At 36.4% G+C, this 25,972-nt stretch overlaps 2 protein-coding genes and 1 long non-coding RNA gene across 4 annotated transcripts; 1 reads left to right on the plus strand and 2 right to left on the minus strand.

Annotated features, from left to right (window-relative positions):
* The first annotated feature begins 647 nt into the window (after positions 1 to 647).
* Positions 648 to 5,072, plus strand: LOC111478173 (protein SCARECROW-like). Of its 2 annotated transcripts, none has more exons than XM_023122319.1 (4): positions 648 to 869; positions 991 to 3,369; positions 3,695 to 4,186; positions 4,810 to 5,072. In XM_023122319.1, exons 2-4 carry the CDS (start codon positions 1,313 to 1,315, stop codon positions 4,814 to 4,816), a joined length of 2,556 nt encoding a protein of 851 aa, XP_022978087.1. In that variant the 5' UTR covers positions 648 to 869; positions 991 to 1,312; the 3' UTR covers positions 4,817 to 5,072. The 2 variants fall into 2 exon arrangements, with proteins under 2 accessions (XP_022978087.1, XP_022978088.1); XM_023122320.1 differs by lacking the exon at positions 4,810 to 5,072 and adding an exon at positions 4,758 to 4,779.
* Positions 4,220 to 4,890, minus strand: LOC111478356. The gene is made up of 2 exons (XR_002717457.1): positions 4,823 to 4,890; positions 4,220 to 4,772 (listed from the first exon to the last, which is right to left on the minus strand). It is a non-coding gene; the product is annotated as an uncharacterized LOC111478356 (long non-coding RNA).
* Positions 5,073 to 8,469: 3,397 nt separating the features above from the next.
* Positions 8,470 to 23,177, minus strand: LOC111478193 (probable galacturonosyltransferase 7). The gene is made up of 9 exons (XM_023122351.1): positions 22,601 to 23,177; positions 22,042 to 22,073; positions 21,726 to 21,785; positions 16,904 to 16,979; positions 16,756 to 16,805; positions 16,369 to 16,667; positions 10,206 to 10,563; positions 9,576 to 10,097; positions 8,470 to 9,274 (listed from the first exon to the last, which is right to left on the minus strand). The coding sequence occupies exons 1-9, from the start codon at positions 22,761 to 22,763 to the stop codon at positions 9,008 to 9,010; spliced, it is 1,827 nt and encodes a 608-aa protein (XP_022978119.1). The 5' UTR covers positions 22,764 to 23,177; the 3' UTR covers positions 8,470 to 9,007.
* Positions 23,178 to 25,972: the final 2,795 nt, after the last annotated feature.

The raw sequence follows: 25,972 nt of genomic DNA on the forward strand, positions 1-25,972 counted from the left end.
AATTTAATTTTAAAATAAATAATTTAAATTTTGAATTAGGAGCATAATATAAATTTAAATTAATTAAGTTATAAAACTATATATTTTTATAAATAAATATTAAAATTTAAGAATAAAAATGAAAATTGTTGAGTAGGCCAGTTCTTGGTCTGCTCTATCATCATTGGCTTCATGGAAGCAATTGGAAGCTTTTTTTTTTTTATTATTATTATTATTATTATTATTTTTATGCTTTTTCTTTTTTGAAAAGTCAAACCCATAATTCTTTCTTGAAATAATATTTCTGCAACTTTACATATAGTATTTTAAAAAAATAAATAACAAATTATTGTTTTTATTTTGTTAAATTAAATTTATTTTAAATTATTTTTAAAATATACTCTCTTAAAAATATTATGGCTGAAGTATATCATTATTTACTTAATTTACACGAATATTGCTATAAATTAGATATTTTTCATCATTTTAATGGAAATAATATTTATTTAATATATTTTTTTTTAACGTTTTGAGATATTTGTATAATATAAGTATTTTTTATTTATAGAATTAAAAGTTTAATTATGATTTGTTTACTTTTGACCTTTCATGAAGAAATATATACATATATATATATATATATATATATATATATTTGAACTAAAAAAAAAGAAAAAAGAAAAAAGAAAATGGAAAAGTGAAAAGCAAAGATTTGGGGGCAGGGGAAGCGAGTAGTGTTTTTCAAAGAGATATTTGGGAATTGGAAGCTGCAACAATGGTGGGTCGTTTCTGTTTCTCCATTTCCGCCATGGATGCGACAGTGAAGAAGCTCCACCTCGAAGTGTAACCCTAAAGGAGAAGATAAAATCTCAGCCGTGTTTTCTCTGTGGGTCTGATTCATCTCAATCTTCTCTCTCTTCGTCCATGTTTTTTTAATACTGTTTCCTTTTCAGTTCCTCTTCTCGATATTGTTTTTTGTTTTTTAAATAAAGCTTTTTCTCTCACTCTCAGATGCATCCAAAATCCATGGCTTCCGCGTACTTTGCATTATTCAAAAGCATGAGCGCATAGGGGCTCGTGATCGTGTTCGTGTTCGTGTTCTTCCTCGAGGATTTAGAGAGAGAAGAATCCTTAATTTGCTGTCCCAATCTTGGTGCCGTTTTCTGTTTGGATCTCGCTTTGTATTCATTCTGTTCTTTAATCTCTTAAAACTCGCGTTAATGGTGGTAGCCATTGATCCTGCTACCTCCTCTTCCTTTATGAAGAGTATCACTCGCCGCCATTGTCAGACCTTCTGTGTTTTCCTTCATCTTTTACTTCCTTCCTTCCTCCAATGGCTGCCTACGCTTTGCTCGGCGATTCCACCGGACGTGTTAATGGCGGTTTTGATGATAGTCCTTTGACGAGTGCATCGACGAACAGCAACGGCAGTGAAGAACGTAATCATCAACAGACTGTTCAAGTTCAGGTTATTCAATCGCGAAAAATGGTGCGGAAGAGAATCGCGTCGGAGATGGAGATCGACGGCGGTGGAGTCACTGCATCTGTTCATTCTCGGCTTTCGCGGCGGAGTTTAGGTTCTGATCGTCCTTTTGCTTGTGGAGAAATTAAAGGGAATGTGAATTATTGTTCTTCTTCAAACCCTAGCCATGGCGGTAACCACTCCACTGTGCATAATTTAACCGCTCTGACGTCAGGTGTAATCGAAGGGACAAATTTATCAAATCCTCCTTCTGCTTCTGATGCTACGGCCTCTTCCACTACCTCCAACAATAACAATAACAACAACGCGACTCTTCTTGATAGTACTCTTCCTGTTCTTCGTCCGCAGCCCCACCATCACTTGCAGAATCCTGCAGTCTGTGGTTTCTCTGGTTTGCCGTTGTTCCCACCGGAATCGAATCACCACCACAAGTTAAATACTCGGAGTAATCCTTTCCCCCTTCCTAATCCATCTCAGATTCTTCTTCATAATCCTCCCACTACTGCAACAACCTCCATTATCGCCGCCGCTTCTTCTCCCATGGATGATTCCTCCGCCACCGCTTGGATCGACGGCATCATTAAGGATTTAATCCACAGCTCCACCGCCATATCCATTCCTCAACTTATTCAGAACGTACGTGAGATTATCTACCCCTGTAACCCCAATCTTGCGAACCTTCTTGAGTTTCGTCTTCGTACTTTGACGGAACCTAGTGTTCCTAACTTCGTTGCTGAGGATCATCGACTGAGGAAATCCACTTTGCCCGTGGCCGCGCTGGGGTTGCAGCAGAGGCAGTTCAATCAAGAACAGCATGAGCAAGAGCATGATTGTTCTGGTTTGAAGCTTAATCTTGATTCTTCTTCTCTGCATAATTTTCCTACTTTCCCCTCTCAGCCACCGTTTCATGAGCCGTATCTTCACTGGGGAGCAACCACTCCGCCAGTCCCCACCCCCTCCGGCGACGATGTCTTACAGCGGCTCCCCGGTCATCATCAACTTAATCTCTCTTCTGTTACACCGTCGTCGCTTGTTTCTCTAAACCATGTCCCTTCAAAGCCACAATCAGAACATCAGAACTCCTGTCCGGTGAATGTAAAGGCGGCGGTGGCACAGCCGGCGCCAGCGGCAGCGGCTGCGGCAGCGCCACAGCCGAGTAATAACCCTTCAGCCACTGCTTTGCTAATTAGAGAGATAAAAGAGGAGATGAGGCAACAGAAGAGAGACGAAGAAGGGTTACACCTCTTGACATTACTTCTTCAATGTGCCGAAGCCGTTTCTGCTGATAATTTAGAAGAAGCCAACAAGATGCTCTTGGAAATCTCCGAGTTGTCCACACCCTTCGGCACATCGGCACAGAGGGTAGCGGCGTATTTCTCAGAAGCAATGTCGGCGAGGCTTGTAAGCTCTTGTTTAGGCATATATGCAGCTCTGCCGCCATCGTTGATGCCCCATACGCACAGCCAGAAAATAGCCTCAGCCTTCCAGGTCTTCAATGGCATAAGCCCATTTGTCAAATTCTCACACTTCACTGCCAATCAAGCCATACAAGAAGCTTTTGAAAGGGAAGAGAGAGTTCACATCATAGATCTAGACATCATGCAAGGCCTTCAATGGCCTGGCCTCTTCCACATCTTGGCGTCTAGGCCTGGCGGGCCGCCGTATGTCCGCCTTACAGGGCTGGGGACCTCTCAGCAAGTTCTTGAGGCCACTGGCAAGCGCCTCACTGAATTCGCCGAGAAGCTAGGCCTTCCCTTCGATTTCTTCCCTGTGGCTGATAAAATTGGCAATTTAGACTTCGAGAGGCTCAACGTGAGCAAAAGGGAAGCCGTTGCCGTTCATTGGATGCAGCACTCTCTTTATGAAGTCACTGGTTCTGATTCCAATACGCTATGGCTTTTGCAGAGGTATGAAATTTTGATTATCTTTCGTGGGGTTTCGCCATTAATTACTGATTCTTAGTCTTAATCTTTACCTTCTCGTTTGTTCACTAGGATGAATAGTCTTCATAAACTTGGTTTGAATGACCGCTTTACGTTTTGTTTCTGATCTCTCATGTGGGTATAGTAAATGGGTTACGTTAATTTCATTGTTGATCTCTGCAATGCACAGTTAAAAGGCTGTGCAGCCTTTCAAACTGTGACATTTGACTGAATAATTCATGCATTTCTTCTCATTGATTAGTTTGCATACTCAAACATTGCTGTATCTATGTCTGAAATTGATTATCAGATTGGCCCCAAAAGTGGTGACGGTGGTGGAACAAGATCTAAGCCACACAGGCTCGTTCTTGGGGAGATTCGTAGAGGCCATTCACTACTATTCCGCACTGTTTGACTCATTGGGTGTCAGCTATGGCGAAGAGAGTGAAGAGAGACACTTAGTGGAGCAGCAACTTTTGTCAAGGGAGATCAGAAACGTGCTGGCCGTGGGTGGGCCGTCGAGGACCGGCGAAGTAAAGTTCCAAAACTGGAGAGAAAAGCTACAGCAATCTGGGTTTAAGGGCATTTCTCTCGCCGGAAATGCTGCAACTCAGGCCACTCTCCTCCTCGGAATGTTCCCTTCCGATGGGTATACGCTTGTTGAAGATCATGGGACTCTGAAACTTGGATGGAAGGATCTTTGTTTGCTCACTGCCTCAGCTTGGAAGCCGCCGTTTCATCATCATGCCGCCGCCGCCGCTGCTGCTGCTGCACCGGCCACCAACAACAACCACATTCCACGGTACTGAAGTTCTTTCTTTCTCTTTATTTTTTAAAAAATTCTATATATTATTGGTTTTTGTTTCGATAATATCATCATAATGGTTATTTTCATTTCCCCCTTTTCCAACCATAATGACGCTTTTGATATTCATCTTGTTATGATTATAAACTTTTTACCATGTCCATTGTATACCAAATTATCTTCGCCTCTTAAATAATTCTCTTTTTGCCTCGAGATTAGATGAGTGTGAAATTGAACCATAATGTGTATATATATAAATGGATCATAATGTAAATTATTGTTCTCTAGATATTAGACTTTGTCTATCCAATTGCGCATGATTTTCACCCGCATCTTGGAAATAGAAAGGTTCTAAGTATGAGAGAGAGACATTGTTGGATATAAAGCATAAAGAAAGGAAGGATGAGGGTCCTTCAAATGATTGAAGGAATATACTATAGAAAAATGATTGAAGAATATGAAGTATGCAAAATTATGAGACTATGGTGGACAATATATACGAGCATTTAATGGAGATCGTTGTTGTCAAGTGATGCTCGATAATAATGTATCTCTTCTCGCATTACAGAACTTGACCATACGTCTGCGTTACAGAGCTTGACCATACATTTGCGTTATAGAACTTGACCATACGTCTCACGACATGAGCTGATGATAGCCATGCAACACCTGTATGAAATTACCATCTTGTTAAAGATAGGTTTTGTTGTTCAATGTCAAGGGTAGGGAAGGTCTTGTGAGTTGTATCGAATTAAACCACATGCTCCACGGCTTGTATAGGTCCCCGCTTTTAGCTTAACAATATATGTACGTGACTGTTTGAACATTTGACTTTTTAGTTGAAAAAATAACAACTTAGGTAATTGAGGTATGTTCATACCAAGTATGTAATAGCATATCAATTCCTAATTATGTCAATTCAAGCCTAAGTCAAGTGAGTCACAACAATATTTAATTGTTCGAATTAGATATAAATGGAATTGTCATCTTCGTTTTAACATTTATTACGTTGTTTGAAGAATTTTGAATAGAATTGATGTTCAATGACAATGATATGTAAACTAACACGATTGAATGTTCATTACTGACCGAAACAAAAGCTTTCCTTTTGTTTTTTTCTTCGATGTTGCTATGTGTTTATTAATCCAATCCAAATGCTTAGATAAAGATATTGAACAAACCCGAACGCTAATGACTAAGTAATCCTAAATGAGTTATAAAGTCATACCTAATATTAATTACTTTTAAACCGATCCATAACTATTGCAATTTTCAGTCTTAAAACATAATAAAACCATATTTAAAAGTAATTAATATATTTATTGGAATGAGATTTGATTGAAATGAAATTGTCGTAATGTATTTGTATTTGTATGTACTTGAAGACAACAAAACAAAAGGACTATGTTCGCACCAGAGGGAGACTCATTTATGCACCTACTCCCACTATATCCAACTAATCAATGAACTTACCCATGTGGTGTTTTTTTTTTGTACCATAATGTTTGTGTTCGGGTAAGAAGCCTCGAGACGATTTGACTTAAGGTTAAAGAGGTTCATTTAACTCACGGGATATACGCGAATGAAGCAGAGAATCCTCATTAAAATTGAGAATAAAAGAGGGAGTGAGGAGAGATTTGTAGTAGCCTAAGCTCAAGCCCACCGCTAGCAAATATTATCCACTTTGGTTCGTTAGATATCGTCGTTAATCTCACAGTTTTAAAACGTGTTGGTTAGAGAGACGTTTCCACACCCTGTAAGGAATGCTTCATTCCTCTCTTTAACTAACGTGAGATCTCACAATCCACCCCTTTGGGAGCCTGACGTTCTCGTTGGCACACCGCTCAGTGTCTAGCTATGGTACTATTTCTAACAATCCAAGTTCAAGTAAATATTGTTTGCTTTGGCATGTTATGTATCGTCGGCAGCCTCACGATTTTAAAACGCATCTGATAAGAAGAGGTTTCCATGCACAATCCACCCTCATTAAAACAGTGAGATTGACGATGATACGTAACGAGCCAATTTAGGATTATTATGGATTCCATGAGAGAGATGGTCACCAAAAAAAGTGACTAAAGTTTATAAACAAAGGGTACAAAGGATTTCATCCAACAAAGCTCAACCACCTATTTACTCCAATTTAGGAGAATGTCAAATCTGGAATAATACATTTTAACATTTTCTTTATTAATTTTTTTTAATTAAACCATATTTAAATATTATAAAAAATCTCAATATATATTTAAAATTTCAAATATATATACATTAATTATTATAATATTAGAAATAATATTTTTTCTTTTATATTTAATACATCGTATATATTAAATATTCGTTTCAATCTGAACCCAATTAATTAAATAGTTAGTTTAGTTAAACTATTTAATTAATCAAATTTTATTTATTAATTATAAATCACTTTGCTAGATCTAGAGTTGCAACTTTATGTACGTTAAGAGTTGCAACTTTATGTACGTTAAGAGTTACAACTTTATGTACGTTAGGATAAGTTGTGCTCATGAATATAATAATTACAAACAAGTTGATTCTTCATAAATTAATTATAATTACAGCTACAAAAGATCGTTTTTGAAATACCACTATATTATAATAAACAATTTGTTTATAATGAAGCTATAAACTAAGTTCTTCTTGGGCGAAGTGAGAGGTGTGACCCATTGTTCAAGTCTTGAAATTACTTCTTATCTACTTATCCATATATAGGAATGAATGAATTATAATTCATAAAATTATGTTTTCCGCTCTCAATTTAGTAAAATCTCCAAACTAGTAGGTTCATTGTATCTGTCGGCTTATCCATACAAAAAAAAAAAAAAAAACATTGTAATCAAGAGTTCATAATTCATCCTAGATTAAGATCGATTTATAAAATATATATATTTTATAGTTCAATCTTCATCATATAAAATATACATATTCACGTAGTACTACCTAAATGATTTGAATCAAATTATTTGAAACAATTACAAAGTGAGTCATACTACTAACGTTACATGGATAAGGCACCTAATCTTATCCTACATTTTAGATATTTTAGATTATTTTTTTATAATATGATTGCAAATCCATATTACAGTAATAATATTGGATTTTTTTTATGCCAAGGACTAGTATTAAATTACAACTAAAATTATTATTTAAATTAATTTATTAATTACAAGATTTTAGGACATAAATTCTAAAGAGCATTGCCTATCCTTCAAATATGATCGATGTGAAAACGTGGGTCAAATAGAGCAACGTCAACCACCTAATATCGACGGCTAGATTTAATGAAGAAAAGAGTTGGAGGTAGTCAACATGTCCATTTTTGTAGTTTTTCTATAATGCTTCATATTATACTCTAAATCTTGATCATTACAAATGAACGTAGATAACTTACTTTCTCACCCCGTTTCTGCTCATTCTCCAAACAGCGCGGGGTTTTAGAATATTCGTGATCACAACTGATCCAATATTCGAAAACACATGACCAACAATGCGCAAACTTCATAAGATAAAATCGAATCATAATGAACTATTTATTCACATCTAAGTGGAATCAAATTCACAATTCATAATCCCACGTGAGACAACAACAAATTCACACTTGAATGGCACTTCATTAATTTCAAAATCTAGGTCAAATGACATTTGAATTCTTATAAATCATGATAATCTAGTTGCTAGTAGAATATATATTGTAAAGAACTTTCAAGAAATAAGTTCTTGGGTCTAAATTTACCTTCCAGATCATATATATATATATTATATATAAAATTCTATCAGGAGTGTTATATGGGCATCTCGTCAAAGAATTTGAACATCCAAACTCTTGGTAAAAAATATATAAACCTTAACTAGTTAAATTATACTTAAATTTCTAGTAAGGGTCGAACTATCTCACTTCAAAGTCACTGGAGAACAATTAACGAATCTGTAGTTTTCAAAATCAAAATCAAACTCCAGTTATTTCCAGAATGCACCAACCATAGTAATAAACTAAGGAACACAAAAGAAAACTTAGAAAAACTACTTCAAAACCCTAATTTTTTATCATTGGAAGAAGGAAAGAAAGTTCTTATCATAGCAGAATCAAAGTTGAGCTCATATATCATCTTTAAAGGGAACAAAGGAGGAGAATAAAATACCTGGCTTGGAAGCTGGAAGTAGTGATATAGGCTGAAAAGAATGATTAAGAGAGTATTGTAGCTGCCACAACTTCCAATGTGTATTCGTTATAGCTGTGCTGCACAATCAGAGTGAAGAAACAATGCTTGACAAAATAGGTAAAGTGCCTTCCAAATAACTCTATAATCAAATTGAATATGAATTGTCAAAAGAATTTAGTTTCAGTAGAAGCGTGAGAACCTAATCTAACTATATATGTATATTTATATATTAATGTGAATGACATCAACTGACAAATAATCCTGTTAAGGCATAGGACAACAAGATATTCTCATTCAAGCGAATCTTGCCGGATGAATATTAATTGTAGCCTTTGGGTGTCTTTGCCTTATTTGCCACACTTTCCAACTCAGATTCTCATTCAACAAACCAACTAGCAGACTAAACAGAAACCTCAATCGCTTTCTCTTCTTCATCAACAACACCAAAAGAATACCACAAAACTCATGATATCAGAAATCACCACTAGCAAACTTGATCAGGATGAAGCTAGTAGTTTATTTACCGAAAAAATGAGTTCTCTGTTATGCGGGCAATCCCATTTGTCAACGAAAATTATGCTTGATGAGTTGAGCCCCAGATTTCATGAAATATGTAGTAGACGGTGGTAGAATCTTCGACTCATCACGGATTTATGTTACACTTGCTCAAGAACAGATCTTCTCTGTCTAGAAATTTCTTCCAGTGAGCTTTGTATTTTGGGATACCCAACTCCAGCCAAGGTTTCAAATAGCCATTATAATGCAATGTTGCAGCCTTTTTGAGGTCTTGGACATTATGCCTGTAGACATGACCTAACCCATATAGAGACCAGGAATCATGAAGGGGGTAGATCATCCCCTGAAAAGTAAGCAAGCTTGCACGCAACACATCCGCATTAGTTGATCCGTCCTGCATCATCAGCTTCTGGTCAATAGATGTTACGAGTGAAAAGGAAGAGTCAGGTAAAATCATCGTTCAAAACAACTCAATTTTCAAATTTATCCTTGATCAATCACCAAAAATATTAGAGGCACAGGTTGAAAGACTGTTGAGTACGATGCAAGAAACAAAAATTATCAGCAGATATATCATATAAAAGACATGACAAACATAAAATAGGCTGGGCATTGGCTTAAGTTTGCAATACAAATATTATAGAATCTTCAATGGAAGATTCATGATCAGGAAGATTAACATTCATGGGACTTACCTCCTTGACCAAACTACGGAAAGTTTGAGAAAGATCAAGCTCTCGCCACTTTGCCAGATCAATTACATTCAACCCTGACATCCAAGTGCAATCATTTTGATTGTAACCGTTCTCACCCAGAAAACTTTTCAGCTCACCAAACCTCACTTGACAACACTGTGCAGCACCATTAACTTTACCTCCCATATCAAGGCTCCACAAGTCTGATAAGTCTCGCTGGACAACAACATCATCCTCCAGAACCACAACTTTATCCAGGCTCTTGAATATTTCAGGAAGAAGATAGTGCAAATGTGAAAACATTGAAATGTATTCGGTCCTAGAGTGAGTTAAAGTATGAAATGAAATACGGAACTCTTGAGGCAAAACGAAAGTCATATTTTCATGATCGTCAAGTTTAAGATGCTCAACATTTAATACTTCAACAGTTGCCTCCTTATAACTATTCCTCGAAAACCAGAGTTTCATGGCAAAGTAATTCTGCCCATCAGTCAATACATGAAAAACCTGATTTCCACTTTCCTAAAACATGAAGGAGTAGTTATCAGTGTCATTTTGATAAGTAATGCAAATAAACAGGCTAATAGTGCAAATAAACAGGCTAATAGTACAAATAAACATTTAACTCACTTTTGCATGTGAAACGGTTGAATTGATAACTACTGATGATGCAAGTATATTATTCGAGAATATTATATAATGGTTCAAAGTGGGATCTGCATATTTCTCTGCCTGTGAGAGCTCCAAATTGGCTGAATCAATCCTAAAATATTCAACAGTTAGCTGCATAGACAAGCAATGCAGGCTCTTTGGCATGGTCTGAACAGCTAGTTGGAAGAGAAAGGCACTCTGCTTCATGTGAAAATCGGCTTCATCCTCGGTCATATCAAATAGTTGTCGGAACTTTTTGTCCACATTAGAACACTCCAACGGGAATGATTTAGCTTTGGTTATTGTAGCTTCCATCTTCAGTGACCTTTTCTCTATCCTGATTAAGAAATTGGAGACATGGAAAGTTTTCCAAGACAGAAATATGAGGATTTCTTAAACGAAGATTCAATAAACTAAAAGGAAAAAAAAAAAAAAAGAAAAGAAAAAAAGGTGTTATAAAGTGAAGCAACCAGATACAACAGAGGCTAAATTGTTATCCAATGTGCACGTAGTTTTTTAGTTTGCATAATATATATGAATTTTCATCTCCTTCAAAGTATGTGCAAGCATGTAAGCAGACATGCTATAGCCTTCAGGGAAAAGTAAGCCATTTCAAAATCGAACTTACGTGGTCAATATGTTGAGCCTCTCCTTACGTTTTGAGAGAAAATTATTTTATAAATCTTGAGAGAGAATGTATTGAAAACATTAAAAAAAAAAAAACATGTAGATGACAATTGCATTAAAATATGTAGGTAAGAGAATGTATAACACTTGGTCGGAGAGAGGTTCAATAACTACTTAGCCCCTTTAAAGTAAATTATAATGCATTTCCAAACTAGCAGGCATGAACATGGAAAAGAATGAGGAGCCATACACTTACAAAGTGACATGCAAATGAAAACAAACAAACAAACAAAAACTAATTACGCAGTATTGACATTGGGTGGTTTCGGATGGTTTCGGCATGCAGGCATTATCGACATCACTATCGACAGGCAGGCCCAAGACATTCTCCCCACTTAAATAGTCGACGACCCTATCAATAGACGAAGCTTGAACCCTTCAATCTTCTGCATCCAAGCTTCCAAATCTTCAATGCTCCCAACTTGTTTTTTTCATTGGGAGGTTTTTCCACTTGACAACGAATTCTTAAACCCGTATGGGTCTTTCAACCTTCCTAGTTCTCTTGGCAAGGATCTCTTCAATATCTTTGAAATCTCTTTGTTTTAGGTCGATGCATGTATGACAATGGAATTGCAACCATAATTGTTAGGATCGGGATGATACATCTTTAAGTTACTCAGACGGGTTGCTGAATATATTCATTCATGTAGGCAACACCACCCTCTAAGAAGTAGCTTCGATCTTCTTGAGAATTTCTATTGGTCCTTCATATTTTGTGATAAGTTTTTTTTTATCTTTACAGCTATGTAAATCAGGTACGTTCTAATCTTAGCTTGATGAAGACTTGATCTCCAGTTTAAAACTCCAGGGGAAGACTTGATCTCCAGTTTAAAATTCCAGGGGACAATACTTCTTGCCTGCCCACTTTTTCATATGTTTGGAAGCCCTCTCTAAATAAGCTCGAGCTATATTTGTAATTCGCTTCCATTCTTATGTAAAGTTTTGCACTTGATTCTTCCAACATGTGAATGATCAATGATATGAGCGAGGATGATTGTCTTCTACTCACGATCTCAAAAGTGCTTTTTCTAGTGTATGAATCAATATAACAATTAAAACAAAATTGGGCCACATCCACTTACTGGAGCCAATTCTTTTGATGAGCATCAACAAAATGGTGTAAATATTCTTCGACCAAGTAGTTGTTCTATTTGTCCATCGATTTAAGGGTGTGATAGTTTGAAGATGTATTCATGGTCATCCAAAAAACCGTATACAACTTTATCTATAACATACTAATAAATCTACCCTCTCTATCACTAACAATACTTGATGAGATGCCCCACAATTTAGATGGCATACTTTGATAACTGATCTATGATAATCAAGATGACTTTTTGTCCCCCTACCTTCAAAAGGGTTGAGTTTGTCAAAGCAAGGTAGACCAAGGACACCTTCCCAAGGTCTAGTTAGGACCGACAAAGGTTTGAGGAGTCCCAACACCTCGACCATTTCGACATGTCTTGTTGGCAAATGAGACAAATCTTGGTATACTGCATAACGTTGTCTCGTTATTCGACTCAAAGTAGCCATTCTTAATAGCACATATGATTGTTTCCACTCGAATGGTCAGCCCTTTAAGTACCATGACATCCATGTAGCAGCTTTATCCTTAGGTCTTCTGCTCTAGGTACATATAACTAATTTTCTTTTTTTCAACAATAAGTTTCATTCGACCCAGATTTGTCTAGTCTACCTTGCATTGACTAACTCAGCAACAACTTTGGCTGAAGAGTCTTTTTGTACATGTTCTTGGATGATGGCGTGCATCGAACCATTGACTACACTTGCATGGATGTGGTTTAGGACATCGACAACTTGATTGCTCTTTCCCTTCTTATATTTGAACTTGAAATCAAACCTGGCTAAGGACTTTTCCCATCGAGCTTACCTTGGGATCAACTTTGGTTGATCAATGAAATGATAGATGGCACAGTTGTTCGTTTTCACAATGAAACACAACCCCAAGAAATATTATCTCCAGACTTTAAGACAATGGACAGCAACCTACATTTCCTTCTAAGAGACAATGTTTCTCCTCTCAACGTTGTTCAACTTTTGACTTCCTTAGGTGATGAGGCTTCGATGAGAACACCACCTAAAGCGATGTCATATGCATCGTCTCTACCTCAAATGGCTTCATCACGTTGACAAATCTGTGGATAGGGCCCCTCGTTGTGGTTGCCTATAACTTTTCAGAGGCACTCTAGCACTTGGCCGACCACAACCATGTGTGGTCTTTCTTGAACAACACTGTTAGTGGGGCGACTTGTCTAGAATATCCTTCGATAAATCATAGATGGTAATTAGTCCATCCTAAGAAGAATCGTAGTTTTGTCATGGTAGTGGGGGCTTTCTTCCACTCTTGAGTAGTTTTTACCTTATCACTATCCATGTTGATTTGTCACATTCAATAGATATGTTCGAGGAAATTGATACATTGTTGAGCAAAAGCACATTTCTCTTTCTTCACATATAATTGGTTTTATCTCAACTACTCAAAGACTAGGCGTAATTGCACCTTGTGTTCCTCCAAAGTGGCATTGTGTACGATTGTCGAGGTAAACAATGACAAATTAATCTAGATGTTCATGAAAAAAACTGGTTCATCAAGGTACAAAATGTAGTTGGGGGATTGGTCAAGCCAAGGCATTACTAGGAATTCAAAAGCCTCATATTTAGTCACATGGGTGATCTTGGGCTCATTGCCCTCAACGATACTTACTTGCTAATTTCCTAATCGCTGGTCCAACTTCATGAAATACTTAGCTCCATGAACATGATTGAACAAGTTGAATATTATCGATAGCCAATACTTACTGCATACTGTCACCTTGTTTGGTGCCCTATAGTCTATACATAATCGTAAAGTTCCATTGTTCTACTTTTGGAATGGCATCCAGGCTCCATAAGGCAACTTCATGAGGCAGATGAACCTTCCTTAGTTTGGCAAGCATAGGTGGCGCGGTTTGGTACACATTATTCACTAGGGGTTTAACCCCAAGTAGAAGCTCAATTTCGTGATCAATCCCTTGATGGGAGGGTAACGTAGTTGGTAAGTTGTTAGATATTATGTCAGCATAATTGTGCAAGACTTTCTGGATTTCAACTGAGATAGGTTATGTATTGGTTGTATCGGACCATCGGTATGGCCATGAGGATCTCTTTAACTACAAGACTGAAATCATTCGTATGCCACTGTACTGTTTGATGTTCATTGAGAACAATGTGGGATTACACTTTGCTAGTGGCATTGGAATGATCTTATGTCCTAGGAGGAAGTCCATCCCAAGTATGATGTTGAAGTCGTCTATTCGAACTACCATAAGCCCATCTCTTCCGACCATATTCCCAAATTCAAAGAGACCATCTTGAAGACCCCTACTAACTTCTTCCATCTTCCCAATGTCTCTTTCTATCTTCAATCTCAGTCTACGGGCTTCTTGGCTGGATATGAAGTTGTGAGTCGCACTTGAACCGATCAAGGTGTTATTACTCGACTGAGAATTGATTACTACATCAATCCTTCTGAAACACTTCTTTTGGTTCGCCTTTTTTTCTTCTTTTTTTTTTTTTTTTTGTATGGCCGACGAGTACTTCAACGCTCCAATTTTTACAGTGTCGTCCTCTTCCTTCTCTACTGCAGTGTCAACCTTAAGGTCATTACAGCCTTATACCAAGGCCTGAAGGGCTGTAAGGAAAACTCGGTGAGGGCATGCGTAAAGTCTATGGGGCGGCCATGTTTGATAGTTCCATGGGGGTAAGACACTCGAGATGGGCTTCATGTTATGGAAACGTTTATTCGTTCCCCCATTTGGTCTATCAATTCCTCTGTTCGTATCCTCGTTCCTCTGACCCATAGGCTTGAAAGATTTGCTCTCAATATTCTAAAGTGGTGTATGTTTATTTTGATAGCTTGATTGCTACCATAATCTAAGAGACTCTTTGTGGCAGCCAATTAAGTGACAAGATCTTGAACTTTTTGTTCATATAATGGTCTTGCCCATGGTTGTAATCCATCAACAAAGCACAATATCTTGTCTTTTTATATATATCTAGGATATCCAGCACCATAGTCAAGAATTTCTTGCCATAGTCCCTTATACCCCAATGTGTTTCAGTTCATGCAGTTTTCGCCTAGCTATAATTTCAACATTTTCTGGGAAAAACTCAATCCTTCACTTAAGGTAACTTTCAGCTCTTCTGAACAAGTTCCTGAAGCCTTAGAAGTACTACTGAACATCAAAGATTAAATTTCTTAGTTCCTCAACATCACAGTCCCTTTGAAAGCCCCATGTTCTGCAATCTTCAACTTATTGAGCTTGACATGAGCTTGACCTAGGGTATGATCTCTACAACCTCCATGGTCACATTCACTCAAGTATTCATCTCGATCATCTCTACTTTGATGGCATCTGTGGCCGCTCTAAAGCCTTAAGTCAATTTGTTGAACAGTTTTAACGTGGGGCCTTAAGTCAACTTGAGGAACACTTAAGGTAACTTTCAGCTCTTCTGAACAAGTCCCTGAAGCCTTAGAAGTACTACTGAACATCAAAGATTAAATTTCTTAGTTCCTCAACATCACAGTCCCTTTGAAAGCCCCATGTTCTGCAATCTTCAACTTATTGAGCTTGACCTAGGGTATGATATCTACAACCTCCATGGTCACATTCATTCGAGTATTCATCTCGACCATCTCTACTTTGATGGCATCTATGGCCTCTCTAAAGCCTTAAGTCAATTTGTTGAACAGTTTTAACAAGGTCTTGTTCGAACTATCTAGCTCTTTGACACATTCTTCTATGTGTGCAACAGAACTCCTGGAGCCATCTACACGCTTGAAGCTAGTAGGTCATGTAGTTTTATCTTCATAAAATGAGAGGGAATCAAAGGTTAAGGATAAACTACACTCAGCAAACTCAATTAGATACCAAAAATTGTTTACTGTAAAGCCAGACTATAGTCGTAATTAACAAGTATTAGCAAATAATAAAAGAAATAGACTTCCCTTGCTAATGAAAACTAGCATTGACGTCTTTTTATTTATTCAAGCTTTTCTGGATAAGGGATGCTCAGGCTAGTTTTCTTTGGATAAAAGAGTTTTGATTTGGCTAAAATTCCATTTCTTCTATTGGTGTTCACTTTATAAATCTCTCAGCCGTTCAAATTCCTTTGTAATTAAGGTGGTCCATCTTGAATGCAAGGGGGTAAGTTTCAAGGTTGTGGGCTTGCTTCTTTATCATGTGTAATTTTTGTTTCTTTGTTTTGTTTCTTTTCGCTCTGCTCTCTCTAGTCTGTTTTACTAATATCCCGTTCCTTTTCAAAAATTAACAGGGTAAATTTCGCTCTGCATGCAATTTCCTCTTCAGAGGAATTTTAGGTTTGGATCCAGTGTCGTAACTTTTCACTTTTCACCCTTTTCATCAATAAAATCATAAACACTACCACAACTTACTGTAGTGGAAGGTCAAGATCTGTGGTTGATTCACTCAAGACACGTTCCAGCTCTTGAATATTTTGCTTCATTTCTTGAGTCAACTTGCTTTGGTCTGGAAGTTTTGCAATGCTAGGATAGTATGCTCGCGCGACAAAAAGCTGATCTTTCAATTTCTTTACCATAGTGTCTTTAATAACTTCTCTATTTTCCTGTTGCCAAATACAATAGCTCCCAAACTTCCACTCACACGGTTTTCCATTTTCGTCCATGGAAGTCATATGTGGGTCAGGTTGAACTCTACCACCAACTTTGGTAATCTGAAAAGGCATACAAAAATTAACCACAAAAACCAATTGAAATCCAGAAGCAGTATATAATTTCCATCACAGATTAACACATCCATACATTTTCATGGGTATGCGTTGGTAGGGCATCCACTTTTGGAGGCTGTAAACCTGTAGATTTTTCAAACAATAAGATTTAAGTTACAGTTATGCCACACAAGAAATATTATTGTCTAAATACTTGCATGAAAGAATTCACTCAACCAAACCTTTTGCTTCCTGACTCTCGTGTACGAAATCTTTAATGTCCTTCTTAGGTTCAGTGGCATGTTTCTGAAATGCGTCCTGACAATATGACCAAAGGCAACTCAAAGCAATCACCCTAGCACTATCTTTAAATGCCAAAATGACGACCCTTTATCATAATAATTTATCTTAAACATAAATTGCATAAGAGAATATTAAAGCACATACATCAAAATGCCAATCTATTATTAATCTTTAAGATTGAGATAAATATTAAGAAAGAATAATACCAACAAGTGAATACATAGCACACACATATTAATGTGGATGTATGTATGAACAATACATACACTGAAGTAGGACAACACCAGATTCATGAAAAAAATAAGAAAAATAAATAACTAAATATGACAACTGAAACCCAAGTCTGCTGCTACTATCTGTTATTTTATTGGTGAATGATATTAGTGTATATTGTTGGTTTACATGAAACTGGTATCAATTAACCAGTTGGGTAAAAAAAATCTAAGAAGTGAACACACTATAATCTACCAACCATGCATATATCAGTAACTGATTATATGCTTTCAGGTGGAATGTGGCTCTTCCTATGAATATGAGTGCTTCGACTATCCTGGCAGGGGAACCTTCGAAGAGAGAAACAACTGCTCTTTCAATGAAAGATACGCTCCCTTTTGTAGGTAAGGTTATCTCTCATGCTGTATCTTGGCATACATACATTTACAAGTTATAGCTTGAACTATCTTTTTAATAACTCATCATACCAATGAAATATTCCTGATTCCGAAAAAAGGTATAAATCAACCAGAAATTAACTTACCCAAATGATTAAAGTAGATACAAAACTTCATCAAAATGATAACAAATATCAGAAGAGTTAGAGACGGATTTCACACAGAAACTCATGATTCAGGTCTTCATGACCAAAATTTTCAAAGTCGTTGACTGTTTCATATGTTCCCTTCAGACTATCAAAAGAACTAAGCCCTCACATTCACTTTAGACTACCAAAAGGAGTAAATTCTCACATTCCCTTCAGTCTATTAAAAGGTCTAATTTTTCACCTTAAGATGGTTAGTAAATGTGATCTTCTACTTGGTGCAGCTGTATAATTGGATCCAAGTGTTTTAAAACTTTCTAATTTTTTTTTTGCTGGTATCAAGTTTTTTCTTTCTTTTTGTTTTTGTCTTTTTCAAAGAGAAAATGGTTCATTAGGATCTGAATTATAAGAACAAAACACCGAAATTATATTACAATAGAAAGAGAAACTACATAAATTATAAACTTTTGGCTCTCTCTCTTGCACAAAAGACTTCCTCAAACTTTTGGATCCAAGTGTTTTAAAACTTTCTATTTTTTTTTTTTGCTGGTATCAAGTTTTTTCTTTCTTTTTGTTTGTCTTTTTCAAAGAGAAAATGGTTCATTAGGATCTGAATTATAAGAACAAAACACCGAAATTATATTACAATATAAAGAGAAACTACATAAATTATAAACTTTTGGCTCTCTCTCTTCCACAAAAGACTTCCTCAAAATTCTGCCTACTCCCAAACTCCATATCTCTCTCTAATTCCACCCCAACAACCTGTCCAGGTATTTACAGATATGCCACTCCATAAACTTCCTAATGTAGCCTCCTAATATTACACTGCCCTGGTCAGCCGACCTTGTCCACACTCATAGAAATATGTCTAGGTTCTTTTCTTTCTCATTTTTTCAAAAAAAATAACTTCGGCCTTATCTGCCTATTATAAGTCAAAGACTTTCCAGAAGAACCCCAAAAGAAAACGATCCCACCAAAGAAAATTGGCCCCAAGTCAAGAAAAGAAAATTAGTGGTTGCCACATACGTAACTTTTCAAAAAAAAACAATCCACAGGCCCATTGGTCTCCCACGCTTCAATTACACCCCACACACAAGTTCACACTTCATCCCTAAGCCAAACCTCTAAACTCTTTCTCCCGCACATATTTTAGGTTTCCATCTCTGACACCCTCTTCTTTGCAACTTCTTCGTTGTCTACTCTTGCAATTCTGGCAATGTGTTCACGAGTCTCTTGTAGCCTTCCATTGGAAACTTCAAGGTCCCTCTCCATTTACACATAGGTTTGCAATTTCCTCCTCCAGCTTCTCCTCAACCTACTGCCCTAGTACTTTTCTCTACCTTTTCCCTTCTCTAATATTCTTCACAAAACTTCCAAATTCAAAGGATTCCACACCAATCTCACCTTCTTTTTCTCCCCTTTGGCAATACCACCACCTTCAATTGGTGGCTATTCCTACAATAAAATCTATCCCTTGTATTGTTGAATGGGCGATAGATAAAGCCAAGGAGCTCCAGCAGCTTATCTTCTGTGTTGATGCCCGCGTGACTAAGTTTCCAAATAAAGAACTCTACTCACTTTGGGTTTTTTCCTGTCCATATATGACTAAAAATTGTTGGCGATGACTTCAGATGATGAGGCAAGTTTAGCACCTAGTGATTTATACAAAAAGTACCCACCTTTTTCTAAATGTTATCCCCAAAAGTCGGCCCTGTCAGTTGGTGAAAAAAAAGTGAGGCAAACCCACTCATCAATTTCATCTTCTTTGAAATTTCTCCTCAATCCCTTCAGCATTCCAAAAGGTGGCAATGGAGTGGAGGCTTCCTTTTCAAGAGTTAATGTGAAGAGGTTGGGGAATTCATAATTAAGTGCTTGCCTCCCAATCCAAAAGTCCTTCTAGAAGAGAGTTTTATCCCCCCCCATTCAACTTGTTCAAATATGGCTATAAATCAAATTCTTCTCTTTGTCAATGCTTTTCCAAGGGCCCTTTGATAGTTCAATAGATTTCGTGCCCAATTTGAAATCTAGGTGACATGCCATATTTAACATGATCAATTTCCTCCAGACAGACTACTTTTCGATGTGGAACTGCCATATCCATTTTGCCAAGAGGGATTGTTTATTCAACAAGTGGATATTTGAATTAGGTTATAACTACAAAACAAATTAGAAGAAGTAGACCAAGTAGAAGCAAATAAAGTAACCAATTCCCAAAAAAAACTCCCAGCTGGACTCTTGATTGTGAAAAAATATCGAATTTCTTTTGAACCAAAGGCTCCAAAGGATTGCAAATGCCTGTTCGACTAATGATTGGTTTATTTGATTCCAGCTAGTGTCTTATGGTTTGCTTGCCACCATCTAGTCAAAAACTCACCTTCGCTTGCAATCGCCTGATATCTTCTGAATCGGTTGACGCCATGTTGATCTAATCTGATTCAACCTGTCATTTTCCACATTCGATGATCCTTGTTCTGCTTCAACCAAACTCAATTAGCCTTCATCCTCTAACTTATGTTCTTTTATCTCATTCATTGCTCTTATTTGATTGTTTATTTCTTTAAAACAGATTCTTCCATTCATCTTTAAATCATAAGAGTTCCAAATTCCTTCAAGTCCATCTTCACAACTTTGCCAACAACATTTGCTTATTCTACAATATGTTTTACTAGAGTCAATTGCTGCACCTTCAACAATAATATCTCTAAATCAGGACTTGTGGCCAAAATTGATGATCTAATACCAAACTGCTAGGATCCAAATTATAAGAATTATAGGAATTAATCAAGTTCTTGCCTTTTCAAACCAATGGTGGAACAGATTGGAGTTCTCATCCCCAGCAACAAGTCATTTAAGGCCCCAACATGATGTTAATGTGGTTCTCATCCCAATTAATAAATCTCCACTCCATTCTCTTTCCCCCTTGTTGAACAACCAATGAAATCAAAAGCTCTCATTCCACTCCCTTTCACTTGTAGATGCCTCAGAACCCTTACCAACAAAATTAAGGTCGTCTAAGTTCATGGCAGCAAAGCAACTGGATAATATTTCCTTCGGTTGTTACATCAAAACCCCAAGAAAATTCAGAATACTGTTGTTGGCATAGTTGAGAAGAAGGACTTTATGGGAATTTGGATTTCAGCTGTGAACTACATCAAGATTTCCATTTTCATTTCAACCTTGAGCTCACTGGCCATTTGAACAAGAGAAGTTTCTAGAGAGAGAAAAAAAAAGGTATACAATGAGCTGTCACGACGGACAACAAATACCCCATAAGTGATTGAAGAAAGCACAATACAGATAAAGGGAATCATGAATTCATCTGTTGGTTCAAATAGCATGAGCAAAAAAAATTAAGGTACAACAAATGGTGGAGAAGTAGAACCATTCCATAAGAAATGGCCTCTTATGTGAAGCCATATGAATCGTGTTCTAAATGCCTGTACTTCTAAAAAATCTAATGCTATCAAGTCCCTTCCCTGAACCTCCAATTCTATCAGTTTCATTGTCTCTGAAAGATTTAAAGCATTGAAGGGAAAATGGAAAAGGAAAAGTCAACAAACCAAGGAATTAACTTTAGAGAAGGCAAGAGCTCAGAGTATCAAAGGGCAGATTAAACAGAGAAAATAAAAATTCTGCAAAATAGAAGGCCTTTGTCGTCTGGTGTGGCAGTAAAGTGTAAACTTTATAGGAACTTGGATTTCAGGTGGGCTGATAAGTTGCACAATTATTCACAAGTTCAATTGTGCTATACTCATATTAAGAAAATCACAATTTCAAATCCTTCACTTTTGGGTAATATATTACATGCATTTTCATGAAAGAATTTTCAAAGACCTATCCCCAAATAATTGGCACAACAAATTCATGTAAAGGTCAACGTATCCACAACTGGTCAATAACAAATAAATACATTACAAGAATTGACCACGCACTATCTACTGCTGATACAAAGGAAAGAAAAAAAACATTAATATGCGAAGAGAACTAAGAGAATATCATACCTTGGGAAGAGTTGGTCCAAATTTTCTGATGACTTCATCTACATGACTAGGTTGAAACCCCTGTCATAAAAAAACGTTCACAAAACTAAAATAACGGGACAATCGAAGTAACCTTCACAATGGAGAAGGATCTAATCCATTCAGATCCTTTTCTTCCCATATCGAACCAACTAAAATCACTTTTCAGAACATTTTCTTCCCTTACCATAAATACACAGAATGGTACCAGTAGTACAGAAATTTAGAAAACCAATGTAATTTATTTATAATATGAGTTCTAAAAACAAATGTCGCAGCGACAAATATTAGTCCTTACTGGTTCTGAATTTTGTGAGTCAAATCCGTATCCTGCAGAAGAAGAACAGAAATGGTGTTGGGAAAATACTTATCTTAAATAAAAATATGTATTAGTGGAAAAAAAATCTCTTCATGAAAAGGAGAAACTGAGGATGGGAAATGCTGACAAGCCCGACTATGTTGGGGAATATCAATAGGGGCATTGGCGCAAAAGAGAACAGGCAGATGAAAGATTATAGTAAAGGGAAAAGGCCTGAATTGCTTCTTATCCTAATTCACGCGGCATTTGTCGAAGGAAATCCCAGAAAGAATCAGAATGGAGGGAGAAGGAGACATTTAAACAAGAAAATGACGAAAGAAACAAGAAAATCGATTCGAAACATCATCGAATTTCAAATAGAACGAGCCAAATAAAGGGTGAAATCGATGGGGGACGCGAGATCTAGCAGAGCGTTAAACAAAGAGAACAGAGAGTGTACAACAGTAAAAGCTACGAACAGATCCGATCAAGAAACGTCAGATTCAGCACAGCTAAGGACTAATTCGATTAAAACAAATGAGAAGAGCAAACAAGTTACCCGGAGAGTGAAATCCATTGTAGAGACCGAGCAAAAACACAAGAGGCACAAGCATTGAGAGGATAACGAGGCCAAGAACTCCGATCACGAGTCCTCTCCATCGTCTTTTCGCCGGAAATCCATAAGCAGAACCCCCGCTCCCTACACCGCCGCCGCCCTTCATCTCCGCCACACTATCCTCTCTCCACTATTGATCGATAATGTATAATCTTCCTCTTCCCAAATCCCTCCCCCCTCCACCTTCTGCGATTATCCTATTCTTATCGAATTGATTACGAGGGCAGGGAAAAGAATCTCCGCTAGAGTTCAAGCAGAGTTGTGATTTATACAGATCAGGAAACAAGAACTATACATCAAAATTCTATGATATACGACACTTCTCTCCAGTAATCCCGAAGAATTAACCGTTCTTGTCGTTGAACTTAGAAATCCCAATGGTTTTCGTTTTCATCTCTCCCGTTTCATCGCTCACTGCAACGGATCAGATACGAATTCCTCGAAGTGCGTTCGGAGGGATTTGGTGCGTGAAAGTACGAGCAGTGGCGAGTGGGAAGAACATGAACCTGTGATGGATTTGGTGTTTTTCTTTTCTTTTTAATTTATGGTTAAATTATTATTATTTTTTTAAATTTTTGTTTATTTTTCCTAAATTTAATTATATAAATGGATTGTTAAACCTAATAAAGTGATACATTATTTATTAATCATAGATTATTAAAGGGTTAAAGGGTCAATTAAAGAAAACTAATAAATGTAATTATGATATTATAATCTAATAAACGAAATTAAAGATATTAGAAAATTATATTATTTATATCTAATAATTACAGATACTCTTCATTAATAATCGTATCTAAGTATGCAAAAAGCATTAAAATTCTTTACTTTTTATTTATTATTTTTAAACTAAATTAATAAAAATATTGTTACTATAAAAACACATTTAAACTTTTTAAAAAATAATAATAAAATAAAAATTACTTAGATTTTATTTTAAAAATACTCTTAAATTTTTAGCTTTAGATTCAGAAACCAAACCACAACCACAGTCTCGAGAGGCTAACCGCTCAAGCCTCAGGTTTGGAGCCATATTTGGAGCAATCAACCCACGAACCCTTTGACCCACTCTAGTTCAACTTCACTCACACAATTTGTGGTGCCACCTCGACTCCCCAAGTCGACCATGCAGAATGTGTTCAACGGCCTCAATTGTGGTTGGCTGGCATCCCTCGACTCACTTGTTCGCGTGCAACTCTAAGTCGTTCTCGATATCATTTTACTATTTTGGACCGTTCTAAAGCCATTGTTGACATAATTGAACGCATTGTACACCATAATATTGTGCACGCTCTTTTCCCTCTGTGATTTTCATCAACATGAGTGTACGCTAGCTGAAAGGCAGACCCATGAGATAAGTATACGAGCTCATTTAGTGGTTCGATGAGCGCGTGTGTGGGTCGTGAGTAGCGTGTGCACGAGAAATACTACACATCCAATTTCACTTAGACTGGAAAGTAGAGATCAAGGCCATGATTGTCTGTGATTGCATTTCCTAACCTACGTAGAGAACAATTCATCAGAGCTGAGTACAATGAACCTACTCAAAAGCCGATGTCGAGTGGATCTGTTTCAATAAGCCGATGTGAAAGGTAATTTCGAGCAATACACTACTCACGTCCTCGTGACTTACGAAAACGTGTTAGCACGTGAGTTGATCTATAGTTAATCCGTTCATGTTCGAAAAAAAAAAATCTTAAGGGATAAATCCATAATTTAAACAAAAATTTTAATTAAAATTCACTCACTAAAGTAATTTATTTTCATGGTTTGGATTGTGAAAGATTGTTGGAATTTTAAAATATTGAAAAACCAACCAATTTCAATAAATATACAAATAAAACAATCAAAACCAAACCGGTTGCGCAGCCGCAGTTGAGCATTTTTGACCGTTACATACGGNTGGTCGGCACATATATATATATATATATATATATATATATATATATATATATATATATATATTTATTTTTATTTTATTATTATTATTTTTTTTTTTTTTTTAATGATAATTTTTGGCTCTTATTTTACGTCTTTTTTTCAATATTATCGATGAATATGGATGTATACGGGTTGGATTAAAAAAAATTCGACCAACTCGAATTTCGAGTTAATTGAATTAGTGACCCGAATGATCCGAATAGTGTTTATAACCCACTGTTGTCCCGTGGGATAAATTTGGGTCGTTGAATTCTTCATTTTTTTTTTAATTATTTATAAAAATAACTTACTTATCAACAATAAATATTATTTTAATAACTAAAATTTTATAAAAAATATTCATAAATTATGCATCATTAATATCCGTTACAAATATCATATATTCTTCAGTTTGGTATTAGACCAACACGAGTTTTTGTAGCATATTTTTTCCTCACTTATATTCATCTCAAAAAAAATTCTAAGAAGTCACCAAATGTAAGATCAGTTGGAGAGGAGAACAAAACATTTCTGAGAAGGGTGTGAAAACCTCTCTCTAACATACATGTTTTAAAATAGTGAAGTTGACAGACTATATGTAACGAGCCAAAGTGATATGGAGAATCAACCCAAGGGAAAATATGGAACGGATTATCTTGATGATCAAGATCAAGAGTAAAGAAAACTCGTTTCTAAACTCGTGATTCGAATCACTCCACAAGAGGTTTGATCAATACCACTTGAATGACTTTACATGTAAGTTCTAAACACAAGAATTTGCCAAGAAAATTTAGCTCTAAAATAGAAATTCTATTATTAATTTCAAAATCGGATGTTTAATCAAATAAAAAAAGGTTTTATATAGCCCTTACAACCTTAACGTATGTGATATATAACTCCCAAATTAAATGGGCTAGTAAATAAAAAAATAACCATAACCTCCGTATTAAAATGGTAGTTAATGGTGGAATATAGTAACGTAGGTGGGTTACAATATAACCTTAACTTTTATATTTAAAACTATAATTAAATAATGCAATTAATAAAAATGCGTTTATGACTCATCCTTCAACTAGTTTCATAAATTCAGCGGAGTTCATTAAATGCAACTTAAAGTGCATTTAATTCATCTCTTTTTTGAAGCTCAACTTTGCACAACATATAAGGGAGGTCTCCAACGTCTTAGAATTTCTTTTGATAAGCTCACCATAGTTTCGAATATAACTATATAAGGTTTGTTGTAGCTTCTTAGCAATCGTCCTTGTAATTGAACCTTGAGGTATGGAAATTCCTTGGTCGTGGTTCATATCACAAAGTGAACAATATCTACTAGCGGTGGGTTTGACTGTTACAAATGGTATTAGAGCCAGACAACAAGTGGTGTAGCAGCGAGGA

This window comes from Cucurbita maxima, unplaced genomic scaffold (assembly GCF_002738345.1).
Source record: "Cucurbita maxima cultivar Rimu unplaced genomic scaffold, Cmax_1.0 Cma_Scf00004, whole genome shotgun sequence".
Taxonomy (NCBI): domain Eukaryota; kingdom Viridiplantae; phylum Streptophyta; class Magnoliopsida; order Cucurbitales; family Cucurbitaceae; genus Cucurbita; species Cucurbita maxima.

Bases quoted from the DNA above. Each gene is read 5' to 3' on its own strand.
- LOC111478193 (XM_023122351.1), bottom strand. From the start codon at position 22,763: ATGAAGGGCGGCGGCGGTGTAGGGAGCGGGGGTTCTGCTTATGGATTT. The intron at 22,074-22,600 runs GTAACTTGTTTG...CTTCTTCTGCAG, and splicing joins CAATGGATTTCACTCTCCGG to GATACGGATTTGACTCACAA. The intron at 16,806-16,903 runs GTTTGGTTGAGT...AAAAATCTACAG, and splicing joins CGAGAGTCAGGAAGCAAAAG to GTTTACAGCCTCCAAAAGTG.
- LOC111478173 (XM_023122319.1), top strand. From the start codon at position 1,313: ATGGCTGCCTACGCTTTGCTCGGCGATTCCACCGGACGTGTTAATGGC. The intron at 3,370-3,694 runs GTATGAAATTTT...ATTGATTATCAG, and splicing joins ACGCTATGGCTTTTGCAGAG to ATTGGCCCCAAAAGTGGTGA.